Source organism: Crotalus tigris, unplaced genomic scaffold (assembly GCF_016545835.1).
Source record: "Crotalus tigris isolate CLP2741 ecotype Arizona unplaced genomic scaffold, ASM1654583v1 scf7180000024367.1024689, whole genome shotgun sequence".
Classification (NCBI taxonomy): domain Eukaryota; kingdom Metazoa; phylum Chordata; class Lepidosauria; order Squamata; family Viperidae; genus Crotalus; species Crotalus tigris.
In genome coordinates this window covers 644,557-664,909 of record NW_024100536.1, presented here as the reverse complement: position 1 = coordinate 664,909, position 20,353 = coordinate 644,557, and the positions used below count along the sequence as shown (strand labels likewise).

Sequence of the window (20,353 nt, the reverse complement as noted above, 5' to 3'; positions counted from 1 at the left end):
TCCCGACAGACGCGGCGCAGAGGGCAGGTTGGGCGCCATTTTGTGAGGCGTTCGGAGCGCGAATGAGGCGAGCGTAGCTCTGAAAAAGAGGGAGAAGCGGTGTACGGTTGCAAAATTATACATTTAAATAAGCAAAGCGGCAGTGTGCTGGATCTGGGGCCTCCCGGTGAGTTCGTTGCCTGAAGAAAAACGCCTGAGGGAAGAGTGGCGACGGTTCTTTTTTTTTTCCCGCTTGTGGGGGAGGGGAGTTCGCATAATGGTGTTGCCCACACGCCCCCTCAGTTTTGGCCTCCGCGGTGGTTTTTCCCTGGCCGGTCTTCTTGGACTCGCGCCTCTTCCTCCTTCCCCCCTATGCAATTTATTGGTATCGTCCAAGCCGATGGGTATTTGGTTACTTTGGGAGACACCATTATGCTGGGCACAAAGGGCTGGGGGGGGTGAGGAGAAAGACTGCTTTAATGGTTCTCCCATTCTGCGAAAGAGAGGAAAACGTGTGTCCGTCTGCGTGTTTGTGTACGGTTATGCGTTTGTGGGGTTGTTAAAAAAAATAACTCGCGTATGGAAGTTACATTATCTGAAATGTATGAAACGCGTAAGGTGCGCGCGCAGATCCCATTCGCAGGTATGGCTGCTGGATTAGGCAGGGAACACAATCTGGATGGTGCCTGGCCTGACTTTTATTGGCGTTCAGGGCCGATTTTATTCACCTAATCCGGATTGACAGTCTAGGAAGACGAGATGCCAAATGCCTCAGCGGGTGGGAACAGCAAACTGAATCTCAGAAAACTTAAGCACTGACAAATCCAGGTAGTGCTTGGATGGGAGACCACCAGGAGATCCCAGGGCTGTTTAAAAAAAACTGACTTAAAAAAAAAAACCTTAGAAGGTAGTCATCATGTTTGTAAAAAAAAACCTAGATATTTCTTGGTAAGACAATATGAATTTTTTTATCATTATCAAATTGTGACTTTGGTAGATTTTTTAAAAACACACACACTCTAAATAGGCTGCAAGGCTGACGTGGATGGTAAAATGCCTAAAAGCAATCAGAATTTGTACACTATGAAAGCTATCTAATGTACATTTGCGTTGGTTGGAGCAATAAAAATAGGTACTATTTCATGTATTATTATCCTAGACATTTTAAGGATTTGGCACTTTGGTAATGCAGGTTCAGAAAGACTAAAACAACAAATGCTATTTTGTTTTTTGTTTTTTTTAAAGATAGTTTTTCATGCTGATTTGTATAAGTGACACAAACTTCTGAAAGGCCTGCTTGTATTTTTAGCAAAGGCAAGTTTCTGAATTACTCAGCTATTTATTTGATAGAAAGGGATTGTGCTGTATTTGCCAGCTAAAATGATGCAACTATTAATGCATTTCTTTGTTGAACTTGTGCTTAATGTTTTTAAACTTACCTGATCCAGTTCACACCAGTGTCAGATTTAGGAGGAGGTGTGTAATTTTTTTGAAAACCAGTCGGGACAGGGTGGCATATTTTGTGTACCCTGCTATTCTGCCACTTTACTTGCAGTCAAAGTTTGGGAAGCAGTTTGTATTGCAGGCTTATTGATTAGTCTCATGTTGAAAGCCATAATGCCTTTTTGTTCTTGTTTCATAATAAGACAGTGTCTTGGCAAGAAAACCATGTCAATCGTAATACTTTTCAAACTATGGTTGCAGATGGCCTAGATACAAGGATTCTGCATGTGTTAACACAGCTCTAGGTTACCATGCTACCAATCCGGTTATTGAAGTTGGAACGTAGGAGGTGGAACTGTAATGCAATAAACTAAGAACACTCTGGGTACACTGTATAGGTAGTTCTCGGCTTACAGCCATGCGTTTAGTGACCATTTAAGGTTGTTTTTTTTTCCCCAGCACTGAAAATGTCTTATGGTATGATCATTGCAGCATTTCCATGGTCATATGGCCAACATTTGTACACTTGGCAACTGGCATGTATCTATGACGGTGTCCCAGGGTCGTGTGACCCCCTTTTGCAACCTTCTTACAAGCAAAGTCAATGGGGAAGCCAGATTCACTTTAACTGGGAGGCTAACTTGACAACCTTGCACCTTGCTGCATTTGGAATCACATTGATCATTTGCAAGATAGGCTGTTTCTCCCCCAGAGAAAACAGCACTGAGGAGATGTCAAGGACAAGTGAAATTAATAATTTAAGTAGGTAAGGATGAAAACATAGTTGGGTGACACCTCTACCCCCATTACCTGGCATTTGAGTGGTTGGTGAGTGGGAAGGTAGATAAAAGGGGTGGGGGTACTGATATCTGAATTCTATAAATTTCTATTGCTTGGGACTTTTACCACTGTACTGAGAACCTAGCAGACCAGTGCATGCATTTTTCGTATAGACCTCGTTTCTGTTCCCTTGATCCTATTCAGTGTGTGTGTGTGTGCGTGTGTGTGTGTAATGTGCATATGCTCAGTTTTCCTCAACTTTGCTTTAGAGATCTGTATGAGCTACCTATCACAAGCTTGCAGGTAACTTTGAAGTCGTCCAGCACGACTCGTTCGTTGTCAATAAATAGAAATTTCAGGATCAAGGTGGCACCTTAATCATACCTGAGCGGCTGCTGTGAGCTTGGAGTAGCCACATGGGAATGGAAGCTGGTGTTCTCTGGGGTGGGGGAAACTGGGAGATGTGGGCAAAGTTTCTGGGGTATCCTGACTCATCCTGTCCCTTCTCCTTTCACAGGGCAGCAAGGAGAAAACCCCCAACCCTTCCTTCACTGGCGCTCAGCTTGTTTTTGTTTTATTTTTATTTTTTTAAACCCCTACCCAACCCACAACACGCACACCCTCTCCCACTGTCGCAGTGCAAGTTATTTTAATAAAATGGTGCCTGTGTGGCCCAGTGTTGCTTTGCTCTCAGGCAAAAAAAACTGGATTGAAAAATGTAATTTTGCGGGGGGAAATCGCCTTTTTTTCCCCCCTGCAGCAGCTGGGTTAGAGGAAGAATCTTTTAGCCTCGTAAGAGCTGGCCTTTCTTAGGCATTTTTAGAATGAAATGGTGTTCAAAAGGGCTTGGATTATTTTCTGCCATGAACTCTCTCCTCTGCCAGGTTTTGCCGTAACTGTGGCTGGAATGAGAGTTTGAAAGGGGGGGGAAAAAGGACAGAAAGAAAAAAAAAGAAAAAAAAATCGTTATTGACTTTGACCTTTTTACACCTCCCGTTTTTCTAATCTGGGCTATTTTTATTTTTGTTTTTTTACAGTGAGATTTTTTTGATCTTCAGCTACAGTAAGTTATTCCAATTTTTTCCATTTTTTTCCTGCCTTTCCACTGATTTCCTTTTTATCGTTGTTACTAGTTAACGTATTGATATTATTGCTGCAATAATGGTGGTGACTGTGACTATGATGATGTGTTGCTGATGGTTTTGATTTAAAAAAAAAATGACTGCTGATTTTTAACCAGATGAAAATGGAGTTTTTCTGAATGATCCTAACTGACTCTGGGCTTTTAACCCCTTGGGGGGGGAAAACACACAAAACAAGGTTTTTAAAACTTTTTTTTTTTAAAAAAAGTGGATTGATCACATTAACTCTTTTTTTCCCTCCCTCACTGATCGCCTGGCTGCCAAGAACAGAACCTGATACCTCTCCAGAATTTACTTGAAGAACTCGGGAAGTTCCTATGCTGTTTTTTTTTTAATTTTTTTTTAAAATTTTTTTATTTTTAATATTTTATTTCTATTCGATTTTTCAATTGTTGCTGCACTATGTCTGTGGTGCTGATCACTCTCTAGCAGTGACGGCCTCTCCCTGGTCAGATGCCCAACTTGGCCCTTCATACCCTCTCAGTTCCCATCCTGGTCTTTCCCTCTACACCATCCCCCTCCCCTTACAAGCGCCGTCATGGATGCCCAGTCTGGAGTAACAGAGGCAGCTACCAGCGGAGCCTTGCATGGAGCAGGGCCATACCCATCTTGGCTGATGGTAAGAGGCTGCATTGGCTTCATTCCAGGCCATCCCCTCTTAAAGGTCTTTCTTGAAGTGGATGCACCTGTATATAGCATATCTGAGAGCGCTATTCAAACCCTGACATTGAAAATATGTCAAATGTCCTTTCCAGGAGCATTTATGGAACCGCAGGCTGGTAGACTTTGACTTACAACTCTTAAAACTCTTTGTTTAGTGCAGTGTTTCTCAACCTTGACAATTTTAAGGCCTGGGGACTTCAACTCCCAGAATTCCACAGCCAGCATTGCTGGCTGTGGAATTCTGGGAGTTGAAGTCCCCAGGCCTTAAAATTGTCAAGGTTGAGAAACACTGGTTTAGTGGGTGTTCAAAGTTACAACCACACTGAAAAAAAGTGCCTCATGGCTGTTTTTCACGCTTGCGACCATGGCAGCATCCCCATGGTCACATGATCAAAATTCAGGCTTCTTGGCAACTGGCATGTATTTATGATAGTTGCATTGTCCTGGGGTCAGGTGATCACCTTTTGTAACCTCCCCAGCCAGCTTTTGGCAAGCAAAGTCAACGGGGGATACCAAGTTCACTTAATGATTGCTTGATTCACTTAACTGCAGTGGTTCATTTAACAACTGTGGCCAAAAGGTCATAAAATGAGGCAGAACTCAACAACTGCCTTGCTTAGTGACAAAAATTTTGGGCTCCATTGTGATTGTAAGTCAAGGACTACCTGTAATGTGTAGATCCAGCTGCTAACAGATGATTGATCTTGGGAAAAGACAAAATATATTGAAGATCGGTGGACTCTAGTACTGGGTTAAATGGTCTCCCAGTTTTTTAAAAAAAAATCTTCCTAGTTCAGAGTTGTATAGGGTACACGTAATACAAATGTATTGGAATTTCATAGCACATAGCTATAAAATAATGCAATTACAGTCCCCGAGGTTTTTTAAATACTTTGCAAATATTACAATATGCATTAATTGTCTGCTGTAATATACATAAAGCTAAATAAAGAAGGAAATGTAGAGGCAATTGAGGCTCTCAATTTGAGAAGTTGTGTAATAAACAATAAATGTAACATTAACTGATATACTGTGGGAAATGTGATAGACTTGCTACTCTAGAAGTTTCAGAATGCAGGAAGTCTGTAACGTACAAGGACTCCAAACTTGGCAACGTTAAAACTTGTGGAATTCAACTTCCCGAATTCCTCAGCCAGCCATGTTGGTTAGTGAATTCTGGGAGTTGAAGTCCACAAGTCTTAACGTTGCCAAATTTGGAAACCCCTGATGCAGAAAACAAAATTTTGTAGGAACTCCGTGGAAGCTCTGACTGATCACAAATAGTGAATCAGTTATGCTTGTCCTTTCTTGGGGAAAGACATCTTAAAATGTTATAATCTAACAATACAACATTATTGGAAGAACAGGTAGATTATTTCTAAATGGGCCTATATATTTTCCATCATCTTCATTGACCAGTGGTAGAGGCCTTTTAACATAAGGGGTACTTTATTACAGAATTTGCTAACAAATTATTATTATTATTATTATTATTTGTTAGGAAATTCTGTATTAAACCTGCAAAACATTTAGCTTCTAAAACTGTTTTCATGGATTCAGTTGGGGGATTACTACTTTCTTGGTCAAATGGAATGATAGTGACCAGCTACTTAAAAGTTTTGCTTAATGGCCAAACTCATTTGCTCTGTATCTTGTGAAGAGAGGCTGCAGAAAATAGGGTTGTTTAGTTTTGAGAAGTTAAACTTTTTGGGGAAGTTAAACAGAAGGTCTATATCAGTGTTTCTCAACCTTGACAATTTTAAGGCATGTGGACTTCAACTTCCAGAATTCCACAGAATGCTGGCTGTGGAATTCTGGGAGTTGAAGTCCACATGCCTTAAAATTGTCAAGGTTGAGAAACACCGGTCTATATCATCCCAGAATGTAGTATTTAAATTAAAGGGTTTAAATTATAGGAAGGCAGATTCTGACTGAACATATTAACAGATAGGAATGTTCAGCATTGTCATGTATGGGGACAGAAATTACCTGTTATGTGTTCCCCATTCAAAATGTTTGGCTCCTTGAGCAGAATCTCTTGTCTCTTGTGTATAGAGAGTCTACATCAGCCACTGGACATCTGTGAAGTAGTCACTCTCCCTAAGTCTGATCTACTCTACAATTTTCAGCAAAACCTGGAGATGGAACTACCACGTAGGTCTCCTTGAAGTCCTAGAGAAAAAGGCAAGAGGTAGACCCCTAATGTGAAAAGACTTTCCAATAAAGAAACAGTTCCCACCACTTGAGATTGCCTAGGATTTTAATTCATCTTACAGATTTTTGCCAGGCTGACCCAAGGCTTAACTAAACTTGCTGTGAGGCCTGCTTTGAAGGAAGAGATGGGTTTCCCTTTCCTACCTCGGTTAGAATTCTGGCAGAAATGAAAATAACATTCCACCTGTGTCTCTGCAGAAACGAAAGAGAAATAAGGTGTTTTGTTTTTTGTGTTTTTTTTTTACAGAAGAAGGGAGTAGTAGTATGCTTTTCATTGGAGGGATGAGAATGTGGTTTCTTTGAAGCACAAGATATGGAGTGGAGGAAAGAGGCCTTAAGTAGATTTGTTTAATCCTGTCTACATATAGGTAAAATCAAAGTGGTGGTTCAATGTTTAGGGATAAGTCAGTATGAAGCAGCAAAGAGAAAAGAACCTTTGTCAAATGGACTAGCCACAGGGTTCAAATGAATACTGGCAACGAAAGTTCTTCCTACTTTTAATCTTGTTTCACTTGTCCTTCTTGGTGCTCTTGATCTTAGTTCACGTGGTGCACACGTGCATTAAATGTGCCTCTGTCCGCTCCATCTGGATAGATAGCTGTGTGCTCATTAGCTGGGACGGAGAGTTGGGACTGGCAGAGAATATGCAGTCCTCTGGGAACTTGGTTGCAGAAAAAGGTTGGAGTCCTCCACAACCAAAGCCAAACCTTCCATCCTCCACTTTATCCTGCCCTTAAAAGTTTAGGGTGTTGGCAAACCGATGCTGTCTTTGCATTTTATTGTCAATTCTGTCCTATAAGCCAGAGGTCCCCAACCTTTTGGCCACCAGGGACCGATTCCGTGGAGAGAAGTTTTTTCCGTGGACCGGAGGGGGTGTGGTTTTGTGTGCTGCCTGCATCCCGCGGATGAGGCTTTTCTTGTTGGTGCGGACCAGTTGCTGGCATGCCGCAGCCCTGTACTGGTCCACAGACCGGAGGTTGGGGACCACTGCTATAAGCAACTTGAGGGGAAAATGAATACAATATATGGATAAAGAAAGTGCTTTTCTAGGCCCTTGCCAAAATTAGACTGTAACTAGATATGCCTCCCCTGAGATTGCACAAGAGTGAAGTTCCAGCAGTGATAAAGCTGTTCATTTGCTTGGGTGGCTTCCCAAAATCATACAAAATACATTCTTTCCCATTAATGCATAAAAGGGATGTACAGCTCTTTGAATCCCAAACAAGAAGATACTTGTCTTGGGATCCGCACAGTCTGTCAGCGGCACCTTAAAGAGGCCGCTCCCTTTTTCTGATCTTCACAGCTCCTGCACGTAACCAGAAGTCAAAGCTTTCGAAGTGCTACTAGAAAGCACAGTGAACATGGCCGTGTACAAAGCACGAGATACAAGTGCAGCACCTTTCTAACACAGAGCCTAAATCTCTGGACAGAAACTTGTGGTAATTAGCTCCTTCATGTAAATCTTCCCTAATTTGGATTTGGATTGCCCTCTTTAACTTTTGGAATTCTTGGCAGAATGTTTCCTTACATTGAAGATGGAGGCTAGAACGTGCCGTTCTGAAGATGTTAGGCACACTTTATAGATCCATCTCAATTTAAGAAGAAACCAGGGAGGATTGACCCTTGATAATAAGAATACTTTTATTAATTGCTTCTGAACTGAAGTCTGCTGGGCTTCTTGCATTGATCTTGCCTGTGCCACTGCTTGTATTGACAAAAGCATATATCAGAATGGCAGATTGTGTTTTCCTGAGAATGCTGCTGGGAACAGAACTAAGGTAGGACTAAAGTTGGCATTGTTTAAAAGATGCTTGATGCTGGAAAAAGTGGAAATGAAAGTAGTTTGAGCTGACTTGTGCTGAAGGCCATTGCATCTTTTAAAAGACAAAATTATTTTCATATATCCAATTCTCAATACATCTGTTTTCGGAGATAGTGGGCTATGGTAGGCTAATGGTAAAAATATCTCCCTTTTCCTTGATTCTCTTAATTTTTGCTTTTCAGGAAAGTGTTTTTTTTTTAAGTGTTGTTAACATGTTTTATTTGTTGCCGAAATATGCCTAGGAGGATGAATCTGAGGTTTCCCAGTATGCCCCACGCTGGTAGCTTTTCATTCTGAGAAAGTGGTACTTGGGCAGATGATGCCCAAAAGACGTGTGCATTTGTACTTTCTTTGCAGTTGGTTATACATGTAAAAGCTGTGAAATCTTGACTTGTTTTCCTTTTGCTGACCATTTTTTTCTCCCTTTCCCTGGCCGGGGCAGCAAGGTTAGCGTTTCTGCTGCGTGGGTGAGCTATGGCCAGCAACGTCACCAACAAGACAGATCCCCGTTCCTTAAATTCCCGTGTCTTCATCGGAAACCTCAATACCCTCGTGGTCAAGAAATCCGATGTGGAAGCCATCTTCTCCAAGTACGGCAAGATTGTGGGTTGCTCCGTGCACAAGGGCTTTGCGTTTGTGCAGTATGTGAACGAGCGCAACGCCCGCTCTGCAGTAGCGGGAGAGGATGGCAGGATGATAGCCGGCCAGGTCCTTGGTAAGTTGGCGACTTCCCAGGTTGGCTCCTCTGTTCTTCGTCCCAACGAAATCGCTGGCGCGGTTCTTCTAGCAAAGGAGAACTTTGGCTGGTTTCCCTTTTGCCTTGTTCAACCTGGGGTCTGCAAACAGAGCCCAGCTGGTTCCCTGTGTAAACAACCTGTATTGCGACCTCTTTTTTTTTTTTTCCTTCCTGTTAAGAGATTTCTGGTATTGTACGAATAGAAAACAGTGAGTGAAAAAAAGGTGCAAGCAATTAATGAAATATTGGAGAGGGAAGTAGTTTCAACCTTCCTATGGAGTAGATTTCTGATCTGACCTACCTGATCGGGCTGACAAGCAGACACAGAAAGCAGATTTTATGATGTAGAACTCTTTATCTAAACGGAGATGTTATTCTTGGCCTGTCTTTGTCTTCATCTGGAGAACAAGAGGGTAAATTCAAAGAACGTGCAACAGTCGACTTGATTTACATCTTTCCTGGAAACGTAGAGAAAAACACACACACACACACACACACACACACACACACGGCTTTATTTTTAAAGGTCTTGCTTCACTGAGACACACTTAAGAATGGTGGACTTTGTCTGAAACCCAATTGCTAAAATCTCATCCCCACCAGAACGCAGATTAATTCCTCGCCTGGCTATTTACAGCTCGGCAAATGAGTCCACCAGAACAAGTAGCTCACAGGTGTTTTCAGATCGTCTGGCCTGCCGCGTTTGACATATTAAAAAAAAAAAGTTGGAAACAAAGAAGAAATTCATGGTTTCCCCCCCCCCCCTTCAAGAAAAACTCCCCATTTCCCAACCGTTGTTGGGACCTATTAATGTCAAATACAAAAACGTATTCTAGTTCAGACATGCTCAAGCCTTGCTGAAGAGGATTTCCCCCCCCCCTTTTCAGAAGACAACATTGTTTTTCCTGCCAGCAGGAGACAAAATTGCTGTTATTTTCCCCTGCTCAATATCCCAACCCCCTCTTAGGAAGAAGATTTTTAGTTTATTTTCTCGCCTAGCCAGTTGCTTCTGAAAGATGATAAGCGTAACATTCAGAGGCTCAGTTTACCTACTGTTTTCTTCAGCAACAAAGGAAGGGCTAGTTTTCTATGTAAACGGAGCCTCTAAATCAGTGGTTCTCAACCTGTGGGTCGGGACCCCATTTGGGGTCGAACAACCATTTCCATTTTTTCCCCCTTTCCTTAGCTGTGTTACTCCCTTTTATTCTATTGGCTTTTGAAAGCCAATAGAATAGACTCTCTTGAATAGAGTCTAATTCTATTGGCTTTCAAAAGCCAATAGGAATTGTCCAGGCTGTCTCTGCCCTGCTGAGCCCGCCAAAAGTCCCATTCTGCAAACGGTGCTGCACCAGTTGAGTAGTCCTCGACTTACGACCAGTTGAGTAGTCCTCGACTTATGACCGGTTGGGGGGGTCACGGCATTAAAAAGGTTAAGAACCACTGCTCTAAATGTTGTGTTTATTAGCACGCTACACAGTTTAGAAGCAGGGGTAGTCAACCTTGGCTCTTTTATGACTCGTGGATTTCAACTCCCAGAATTCTTGAGCCAGCACAGCTGGCTCAGAAATTCTGGGAGTTGAAGTCCACGAGTCATAAAAGAGCCAAGGTTGACTTACCCCTGGTTTAGATCCTCCTCTTGCTAGGTAAGCAAGTCTTTTAGCCCCAAACTGCCCTTGCTTTTTATGTGGTATTCCATAGCTTGCAAGAAAGTACTGCTAGTCCTCGACTTATAACCATAATGGAGCCGAAACGTCTGTTGTTAAGTGAGACATTTGTTAAAATGAGTTTTGCCTCATTTTACAATCTTTCTTGCCAACTGTGGTTAAGTGGACAGTTAAATCAGGTGTCAAATTGCCAGCCTGCAGGCCAGAGGCATCACGCGGAAGCCGTGCCTGCTCCAGCAACGGGGAAAAAGTTGCAATACGTCGCGACACGTCACGTGAGGCGGCGAGTTGGACACCCCTGAGTTAAATCGTTAAGCGATGCACTGCAGTTGTTAAGTTAGCTACATGGTTGTTAAGTGAATCTGGCTTCCCCATTGACTTTGCTTGTCAGAAGGTTGCAAAAGGGGATCACGTGACCCAGGGACACTGCAAGCGTCCTAAATACGAGTCAGTTGCCAAGCGTTTGAATTTGATCATGTGACCATGGGGGTGCCGCAAGGGTTGTGTGAAAAACGGCCGTAAGTCACTTTTTTCATTGCCGTTGGAACTTTGAATGGTCGCTGAGTGGACTGTTGTACACCGAGGACTACCTGTATTTGTTTCTCGGTTCCGTGACTGCTTTTGGATGGCAGACCTGACGCCCTGTATAGCTTCCAGACGGTTGACCTCTGTGAGTGGGTCATTCTCTTTCTCCCCCTCTGCTCCCGTTCCAGGCCGCGTGCCAAGGATATTAACTGGGTGTCGTGCCTCAACATGTAAGGAGATATTTGCAGGCACACTGCTAGGCGCCATGTTAGGAAGATGTTAGGCCAGACATGTCAAACACAAGTGGTTTCATGTGGCCCGCGAAGCCATCCTGGAAACAGTGAGGGAACGGCCTCCGCTGCCTTGGCCCTGGCCCAGGCCGGCCGGGAGCCAGTGTACAATTTTGTGGTGGCCATCTATGCTGAAACGCATTCAGTCTTAGCTCCACAAGGCTGTCTGGAAACAGCGAGGAACCAGCCCCTGCCGCGTTGGCCCCGCCCCCTGGGTGCGTGCTGGGGAGGTGTCACCCTTTGTGAGGAATGAAGAAATGGACCATGCCTTGGCGCTTGCCCCGGTCGCACCCCCTTCTGCCAGAGACTCTCAGATCTATCCCACTCCTGCCCAGGCCCCCACAGGTACCCGTGATGTGAACGATGTAGAGCTGGCCATGCCCTACCAGTAGGCCACACCCACTCCATTCACACCCACTCAGTAGGCTGCACCCACCCTGGCCACACACCCACCCTGGGCAATCACAATGCTGATGCAGCCCTCAATGAAATTGAGTTTGACACCCCTGTATTAGGCTCTCTCTACGTTGGATGCCACCCTACTTAGATGAGCCATGGTAGGTGTTTAGAGGACAGTACTGCAGGCTAATTCACTGCTGACTTCTGGGAGTTCGATTCTGACCGGCTCAAGGTTGACTCGGCCTTCCATCCTTCTGAGGTTGATAACATGCGGACCAGATTGTTGGGGGCAATATACTGACTCTGTAAAACCGCTTAAGAGAGGCCTGTAGAGCTCTATGAAGCGGTATATAAGTCTAAGTGCTATTGCTACTTTAATTTGGATTAGAATCTACAGCCTCCAAGGCTTTCCCAGTTCTTAAAAATTTACAAACGTTTTAGATAACAGAATAACAGAGTTGGAAGGGATATTGGAGGTCTTCTAGTCCAACCCCCTGCTCAGTCGGAAGATCTCGTACCATGTTAGGCAAATGGCTGTCCAGTCTCTTCTTAAAAACCTCCAGTGTTGGAACACCCACAACTTCTGGAGGCAAGTTGTTCCACTGAGTAATTGTTCTGTCAGGGAATTCCTCCTTAGTTTAAGGTTGGGTCTCCTTGTTTAGTTTCTATATATTACTTCTTGTCCTGCGTTCATATAAAGCAATGCTGATCTAACTTATTGATGATCAAGGCTGAGAGTGGTGTGATTGAATTCAGAAAGGAACATGCTTGAATCTATGCATTGAAATGCTAAACTCAAAATGACACGTAGATTTGGGAAGAGCGATTCATTGTATACATGGAAAAAGGTTCTAGGCATCTATTGGATAATATGCTGAATAAGAGACAGTAATGTGGTTGCTTCAGCATTAACATAAATAGGTTGCCTTAGGACAGTGGTGGCGAACCTATGGCACGGATGCCAGAGGCAGTACTCAGAGCCCTTTCTGTGGGCACGCACATCGTCGCCCCAGTCCTAGGCCTTCAGCTGGGTTTTATAAAACCTTTTTGCTTTAGGCCTCTGCTGCCATGTGCAAAAAAAAAAAAAGGTTCAATCAATCAATCAATTTCAACTTCTCATGGGGAAAAAAAAGATCTCTGCAAAGTTTGAATTGATTGATTGAACTTTTTAGTCCCACCCAGTCTGCCATTACCACCGCAGCCATGCCCACTGAATGCCCACATCCACCCAATTGGCCACACCCAGCCAATGGGCCACACCCACCTGGCACCCAAAGATGCGTAAGTGGGTTTTGGGTTGCAGTTTGGGCACTCGGTCTCTAAAAGGTTTTCCATCACTGCCTTAGGAGAAGATTGCTATCCAGATCAGGAAAAGTACAGTTCTGGTCTGTTCAGTTCTGGGCAGACTACATTTGAAGTTTTTGCCTTTGGATCAAGGCTCTACAATTTAAGAAGAATAATGGCCACTTACATAATGTTTTAAAAAGCTGGAATTTTTTTGCTGGGATTGAAGCATGGAGTACAAGGGCAGCTTCCAATATTTGAAAGGTAGTCAGGCAGAATATAGAGCCAAGTTATTCTCAGCACAGGAACAGTGCATATGGAAAGCAGATTTGGACTAAACCTTAAAGTATACAACAGCGCCGTTTAAAAGTGGAGCACAGTCCTGTAGAAGTGGGTGGACTTTTGTGAGACTAGTCCGAAGCTGCCATAGCTAAAGATGAAGCAGGCATGTGACGCAGGGAGGACAAAAAAACAACAACCAGGAATCTTATTCAAAAGATCTCCTCAGGGAACTAAGGAAACAAATGGGAAATATGTCACCAGACAAAGGAAGTTGGGCCTGAATGAAATCCCATCAACAGCTTGAAGCCCACCCACTCCTTTGCATTCAGAGCTTCCATCCCCGTAGTTAGTGGCTGGCAGCCTAGTTAAGAAGCACGGATGTGTGGGCGGTTGTGCGAAAGGACAAATGCACAGTGTAACAAATGACTGTTCTTGCTGTTACTTGAAATTCCCTGGAGGAAATGAATGCATTCTGTGTATTCCAAAGAAGAGATTGCGCCTCGGTGTTTGGCTGAAAGTGATTTGAGTCTCTCTAATTATTTCCCAGCCATTGATCAAGGCTGTGTGTTGTCTGCCTTGCCTAGCCTTGCCTATCTGGAGAATCCAGGTAGGAAGCAAGGGGGGGGGGGCTTGCAAGATCTGCATGCCTTGACAGGCTGTGTGAATGAGTGACGGTAAACTGAACCCAAGAGTGTGCGTAACACTTTCCTTTTCCAGATATTATAAGTAAAGGCAGCTGGTAGATATCAATATTTCCGGCCAGCCTTCACCAATTAGGTAATAACCCTAATCTCCCAGATTCCTCTGATCATTATCTAGGGCAGTGTTTCTCAACCTTGACAATTTTAAGGCATGTGGACTTCAACTCTCAGAATTCCACAGCCAGCATTGCTGGCTGTGGAATTCTGGGAGTTGAAGTCCACATGCCTTAAAATTGTCAAGGTTGAGAAACACTGATCTAGAGACTTCTGGGAAAGTGTGTTCTCCTTGGGCGAGAAACGTTGCTGCATTGCCTGGTGTGACAGAACTTTTAATTTCTCCAGCAGCCTGTGGAGGTCCTCAGGTTTCAAACTGCTTCTGTGTCTTGTTCAGATATTAATCTGGCTGCGGAGCCGAAGTTGAACCGGGGTAAAGCTGGGGTGAAGAGATCGGCCACGGAGATGTACGGGTCAGTAGCCGCACCACCTTCTCCGTCCCCTCTAGTCAGGTTGGGATTCTTACGTTTTCATTATTTTTAACTTCGCTTTTTTATTTACTTACTTAATTTACTTCTCTGGTTCGGAATGGGCCCTGGAATGAGCATTTGGGCGCAAGTTGCTGGGTGCAAGGTGCAATATCTGACTATGTTTGTAGATGGTGTGTGCGTGCGTGCGTGTGTGTGTGTGTGCGTGCAATCCACGTGACTGTAAGAAACCGCAGTGTGACTTTTGATGTATTTGGGCTGAGGAAACTGATAACACTGTTGGATCACGGTGCCAAGCAGCAGATGGCTTTGAAGCAAGGGGTGGCTGTGGAAGGGGGGAAATTGGGGGGGACCCTGCTTGCTTTCACTTTTGCATTGTGACTAAAAACTGTTTGACTTTTGCTATGTTGGGCTGTGAGCAGACTCCTCCTGCTGATAGTTTAAAAAGGATGGTCTGTGATCCCCAGCCCTTTGGAAGGGGGGCTGTGGTCCCCAGCCTCCCTTGAGACCTGACCGTGTGCTCCGTGGTTTTGTCTTTCAGGTCTTCATTTGACCTTGATTATGACTTCCAGCGCGACTATTATGACAGGTATGTGGTGTCAAGTTGCTCTGCTCTGTTTTGTATTTTCAACTCTGGTGGGTCAACACAGCTCTGAACTGAGATCAGAGCCATAGAAACAAACAACTTAGGGGCTCCATTCACCCCCCATCCCAAAGCCTTCAGTGTGGCCCTCAGAAAACTCCCAAAGTTGTTGTTGCCTAATTGCACAGGAAGCCTAAGATTTGTGTGTGTGTGTATGTGTGTATGAGAGAGAGAGGGAGAGATATTATCAAATACATGACTGGAGAATAGAAATATTGTATTCCATTTTAATTAAAAGTTAAATTAGATTTTATCTTAGCCCCGCAAAATTGTTTTTGCATTAATACCTTCAGGACACCGCTCAAAAGAAAGGCTAGATGCAGTTCTTTGCAAAAAAAAAATAAAAATTATTGCGCTTCTGACGCAACAGCTTCTTTTCAACAGTTCTACTAAAGAGCAGCATGATGGCCATCTCTGTTTCTGGAGATCGATGCATAGCTCATTCTCAGAAATGTAATTTTTGCCTGTTGAGCAATAGCAAGTGTTGTAGCCACGGCCAAAGCTGCAGAGGGGCGGATGGGGGGGGGGAGGAAAGAAGGTGGAGGCAGTGCTTCAAAGGGATGGGGACTTGGTTCATGGAATGCTCCTGGAGGGTTCCCCTAGCCCAGGGGTAGGCCACCTTGGCTCTTTTATGACTCGTGGACTTCCACTCCCAGAATTCCTGAGCCAGCCTGGCTCAGCTTGGAAACCTCTCCCTTTCCCCTCAGCATGGCTGGCTCAGGAATTCTGGGAGTTGAAGTCCACGTGTCATAAGAGAGCCAAGGTTCCCCACCCCTGCCCTATATCAGGGGTCCTCAGTCTTGGCAACTTTATGACGTGTGGACTTCAACTCCCAGAATTCCTGAGCCAGCATGGCTCAGCTTGGAAACCTCCCTTTCCCCTCAGCATGGCTGGCTCAGGAATTCTGGGAGTTGAAGTCCACGTGTCATAAGAGAGCCAAGGTGGCCTACCCCTGGGCCTAGTGAGATGTCTGAAACGCTGAATTTCCTGCAGATTTAGCCAAAGGAAAAAGGCTGAGAAAGAACCACAGCTTTGAGGGAGGATATCAATTAGGGATGAAGTTCTTTTTCTGCCTGACATCTTCAGATAGGTTGGAACATCTAGAGCAGTGGTTCTCAACCTTTTTAATGCCGCAACTACTCAACTGGTCATAAGTCGAGGACTACTCAACTGGTGCAGCACTGTTTGCAGAATGGGACTTTTGGTGGGCTTAGTAGGGCAGAGACAGCCTGGACAATTCCTATTGGCTTTTGAAAGCCAATAGAATTAGACTATTCAAGAGAGTTGAGCAGAGGGTTGAGCAGAGGGTTGGACTAGAAGACCTCCAAGGTCCCTTCCAGCTCTATTTTGTTTCCAAAATAGTTCTGGACCGCCTTCTTTAGGCGATGGATATATTTCTGAGCCCTGGGTGCTACAGAAAGAGCTGTGCTGTTTTGAAAGGAGCACATAATGCCCTCAATTAGCTTATCCAATTAAAAGAAGGTATTTTGAGAAACCTGAGAAGAGATTTGCACGGGAGGCAGGTTGGTGGATTTGCCAACCAGTTTTGAAGCTAAGGGTTTTTTTTTTCCCTCCCCCTTTTCGGATTCTCCTAGGATGTACAGCTACCAAGCACGAGTGCCCCCTCCGCCCCCCATTGCCAGGGCGGTGGTCCCTTCCAAACGCCAGCGGGTTTCTGGCAACACCTCTCGTAGAGGAAAGAGCGGATTCAACTCGAAGAGCGGGCAGCGGGGATCGTCCTCCAAATCTGGGAAATGTAGGTGTCAGACATTGAGCAGGGTCTGTAGCAAATGTGGGCGGCGGGGGTGGTGGTAGTGGTGGTGGAGGTTTTTTGTATTATTTAAATTGGGCTATTCAAAAATATGCCCTCCTCCCGGTTTCAATCCGGCTGCTGCTGCTGCGCTGAAAACATTCTGCAATGCCTCTTTAGCACGAGGGAGGATGGCTTTTAGGAAAAAAAGAAGGTGGATTTTTTTTTTTTAATCTGCCTTTTGTAGGGTTCCTTGAGTATTTTATGCTTATTAATAATACCCCAGGGGGCTGAAACTTCCACTGATTTGAGTTTTCCTTCTGCGTTGCAGTAAAAGGAGATGACTTGCAAGCCATTAAGAAGGAACTGACCCAGATTAAGCTGAAAGTGGATTCTCTGCTGGAAAGCCTTGAGAAGATAGAGAAGGATCAAAGTAAGTGGGGGAGGGGGGAGGGGAAGGGAGGGGAGAGATAAACTGTCTGGAGAGCTGCGTGGGATGCATGCTAGGAAAGGTGGCTTGAAAGATTGGTGTAGAGCAGGGGTGTCAAACTCAATTTCATTGAGGGCCGCATCAGCATTGCGGTTGCCCTGGGGGTGTGTGGCCAGAGTGGGTGCAGCCTACTGGGTGGGCGTGGATGGAGTGGGTGTGGCCTACTGGGTGGGCGTGGCCAGTTCTACATCATTCCCATCAAGGGTGCCTGTGGGGGCCTGGGCAGGAGTGGGACAGATCTGAGGGTCTCTGGCAGAAGGGGGTGGGACCGGGGCAAGTGCCAAGGCATGGTCCACCGGGGCCAGTGTCAAGATGGCCACTACAAAATTGTACATTGGCTCCCGGCCGGCCTGGGCCAGGGCCAAGGCAGCGGGGGCCGTTCCCTCACTGTTTCCAGGATGGCTTCGCGGGCCACATGAAACCATTTCGTGGGGCGCATCCAGCGTCCCCCCCCCTCCCCGGGCCTTGTGTTTGACATGTGTGGTGTAGAGGGAGAAAGAAATTGGGGATCACAAGATTCATATTTGAATGTGGACACGTTTTATGTCAGGAAGGGGCAGTTTTCTCGGCCAGCAGACAGGTGGAATTTGGGACATTTATAGGTACCCGGTGGGCTTCTCTACTTACGGTACAGCTTTTCATGCTGTAACCCTTAAAATCCTTCCTGTTAACCTCTTCCGGTCCGCCCCCCCCCCCCAAGATATTCTTACCCCCAGCTTAGATTCTTCCGTGCCTGACGGAAAAGCTTCCTACAGCAGCTTTTCGAGCAGAGCGAACTGCAGAAGCTGCTGTTTCCCAAAAGTATTGCTAACTATTGGCCCATTTTGTGGGATGGTTGAAAGGGGGGGGGGAGTTTGGACCGTCTTTCATAACGCTTAGGCCCTCCCCCCCCCTTCGGAGTTTCCACTGCTGGGAAATAGAGGCAGGAGGCCCAAATGGTGGTGGGCGAAGCCAAATCCGTCCAGCGTTCTGATTCTCTGCCGCCCCCTCCCGTCCCTCCCTCCCTCCCTAGAGCTGAAGAACGACAAGTCGGAGGAAGAGCAAAGCAGCAGCTCGACTAAGAAAGAGGAGAGCAATGTGAAGCTGGAGTCCGAGGCTGGGGCCGACGACTCTGCTGAGGAAGGGGACCTGCTGGACGACGATGACAACGAAGACCGGGGAGACGACCAGGTACGAAGCTGGAGGAAGCAGAGAGCCTGGAGTGAGGATGGCGGTTCTCCCGGTTCGCTAACTCGGCTCTTCTGCCTGTCCCCTTCTCTCTCTCAGTTGGAGTCCATCAAGGGCGACGACAAGGAGCCGGAAGAAGGGGAAGACGACAGAGACAGTGCCAATGGCGAAGACGACTCCTAAGAACCCGGCATAGCTCTCCTCTCTGTGCTCCTTGGCCCCACGTGGCGTTCCTCTGATTGAGCCTCCCCCCCCCCATCTCCTCTCCCCCATTTGCTGGCTGCTTCCTCACTGCCCTCCTCCCCTCTCGCAGCCCTGTGTGTTTTGCGGATGTCGTGTCTTCTGTTGCATCTGCCCTCCTCCTTCTTCCCACCTCCCTTCCCTTCATCGGCTCTTCTACTTTCCGTTCCATCCCTTGTAATTTTTTCCTCTTTTAATTTTGATACCTCTTTATTGACTTAACAATAAAAAAAAGACGTATTGTTTTTAGACGACTCGTTTGATGTGCAGTTGGGGAGAACGGAGCGTGGGCTGAGGGGAAGGAAGCGCGTTGTATGCAGCGGGTTATTCTTTTGGCAAGTGTATTTTATTTGTTTATTAAATAACGTAGCTTCCCCCATCTTATGGATAGATAACCTCTACTGTCATTTCTTGACTTGAGTGGCACACCTTAAAAACAAAATTCCGTTGCCTGCTCTCAAAAGTGTACGCATAGATTGTTGTTGTTAGTTGCGACGTCGTGTCCGACCCATCGCGACCCCATGGACAACGTTCCTCCAGACCTTCCTGTCCTCTACCATCTTCTGGAGTCCATTTAAACCAGTGGTTCTCAACCTGTGGGTCGGGACCCCATTTGGGGTCGAACAACCATTTCACGGGGGTCGCCAAACAACGCAGCCCGCCATTTTTCCCCCGTTTTCCTTAGCTGTGCTACTCCCTTTTATTCTATTGGCTTTTGAAAGCCAATGGAATAGACTCTCTTGAATAGAGTCTAATTCTATTGGCTTTCAAAAGCCAATAGGAATTGTCCAGGCTGTCTCTGCCCTGCTGAGCCCGCCAAAAGTCCCATTCTGCAAATGGTGCTGCACCAGTTGAGTAGTCCTCGACTTATGACCGGTTGGGGGTCACAGCATTAAAAAGGTTGAGAACCACTGATTTAAACTCAACACCTACTGCTTCAGTGACTCCATCCAGCCACACATATAAACATGCTATATACATACGTATGTATACACCAGGGGTAGGCAACCTTGGCTCTTTTATGACTCGTGGACTTCAACTCCCAGAATTCCTGAACCAGCATGGCTGACTCAGGAATTCTGGGAGTTGAAGTCCACGAGTCATAAAAGCCAAGATTGCCTACCCCTAGTATATACCTATATATCTTTATAATTTAAAGCGGCTCCCAATCAAAAGCCAAAGCAGGGTAAAAGCCATATTAAAACTTTTTAAAAAAAAAAAAAAAAAAAAACCAGCTAACCACATTGAACATAATAAAAACCTGGTGCTAAGTCATCAGACTTCTGATCTGCAGTAACCTCGTGTTATCCCAAGCTTCAAAGCTTTCAAAAAGGCGAGGGAAGGTAGAGGCCTGCCAAATTTCCGGGGGCAGAGTTTCCACAGGACAGGGGCTGCCACCGAAAAGGCAGGCTTCCTAGCCCCCACCCGATGACAATATTTGGGGGACTCAGAGCAGCGTGCCCACCCTATCTGACCTGGTGGGATGGGTTAGATGTCCTCCGGGAAAGAGGATCCCACCAATCACCTGACTTCGGCGTTGGCCACGTTTGGGCTAATACTGGTTCAACCACCAGCTAATGAGCATGTGAGGAAAGTTGCTAGATTCAGGACAGATTGATAGCGGGCCGGAGGAAAAGACCGTCCTCAATTGAACCCC

The 20,353-nt window shown here is 45.5% G+C and overlaps 1 protein-coding gene across 6 annotated transcripts; it reads left to right on the top strand.

The window, feature by feature from the left end:
• HNRNPC (heterogeneous nuclear ribonucleoprotein C) lies at positions 1–18,947 on the top strand. Of its 6 annotated transcripts, none has more exons than XM_039327759.1 (10): positions 2–166; positions 3,240–3,265; positions 6,063–6,198; positions 8,486–8,758; positions 14,316–14,430; positions 14,948–14,995; positions 16,645–16,805; positions 17,131–17,232; positions 18,302–18,459; positions 18,556–18,947. In XM_039327759.1, the coding sequence occupies exons 4-10, from the start codon at positions 8,518–8,520 to the stop codon at positions 18,637–18,639; spliced, it is 909 nt and encodes a 302-aa protein (XP_039183693.1). In that variant the 5' UTR covers positions 2–166; positions 3,240–3,265; positions 6,063–6,198; positions 8,486–8,517; the 3' UTR covers positions 18,640–18,947. The 6 variants fall into 6 exon arrangements, with proteins under 6 accessions (XP_039183695.1, XP_039183693.1, XP_039183692.1 ...); XM_039327758.1 differs by having other exon boundaries at positions 3,240–3,963; XM_039327761.1 differs by lacking the exon at positions 6,063–6,198 and having other exon boundaries at positions 1–166; positions 14,316–14,391.
• The last annotated feature ends 1,406 nt before the right edge of the window (positions 18,948–20,353 follow it).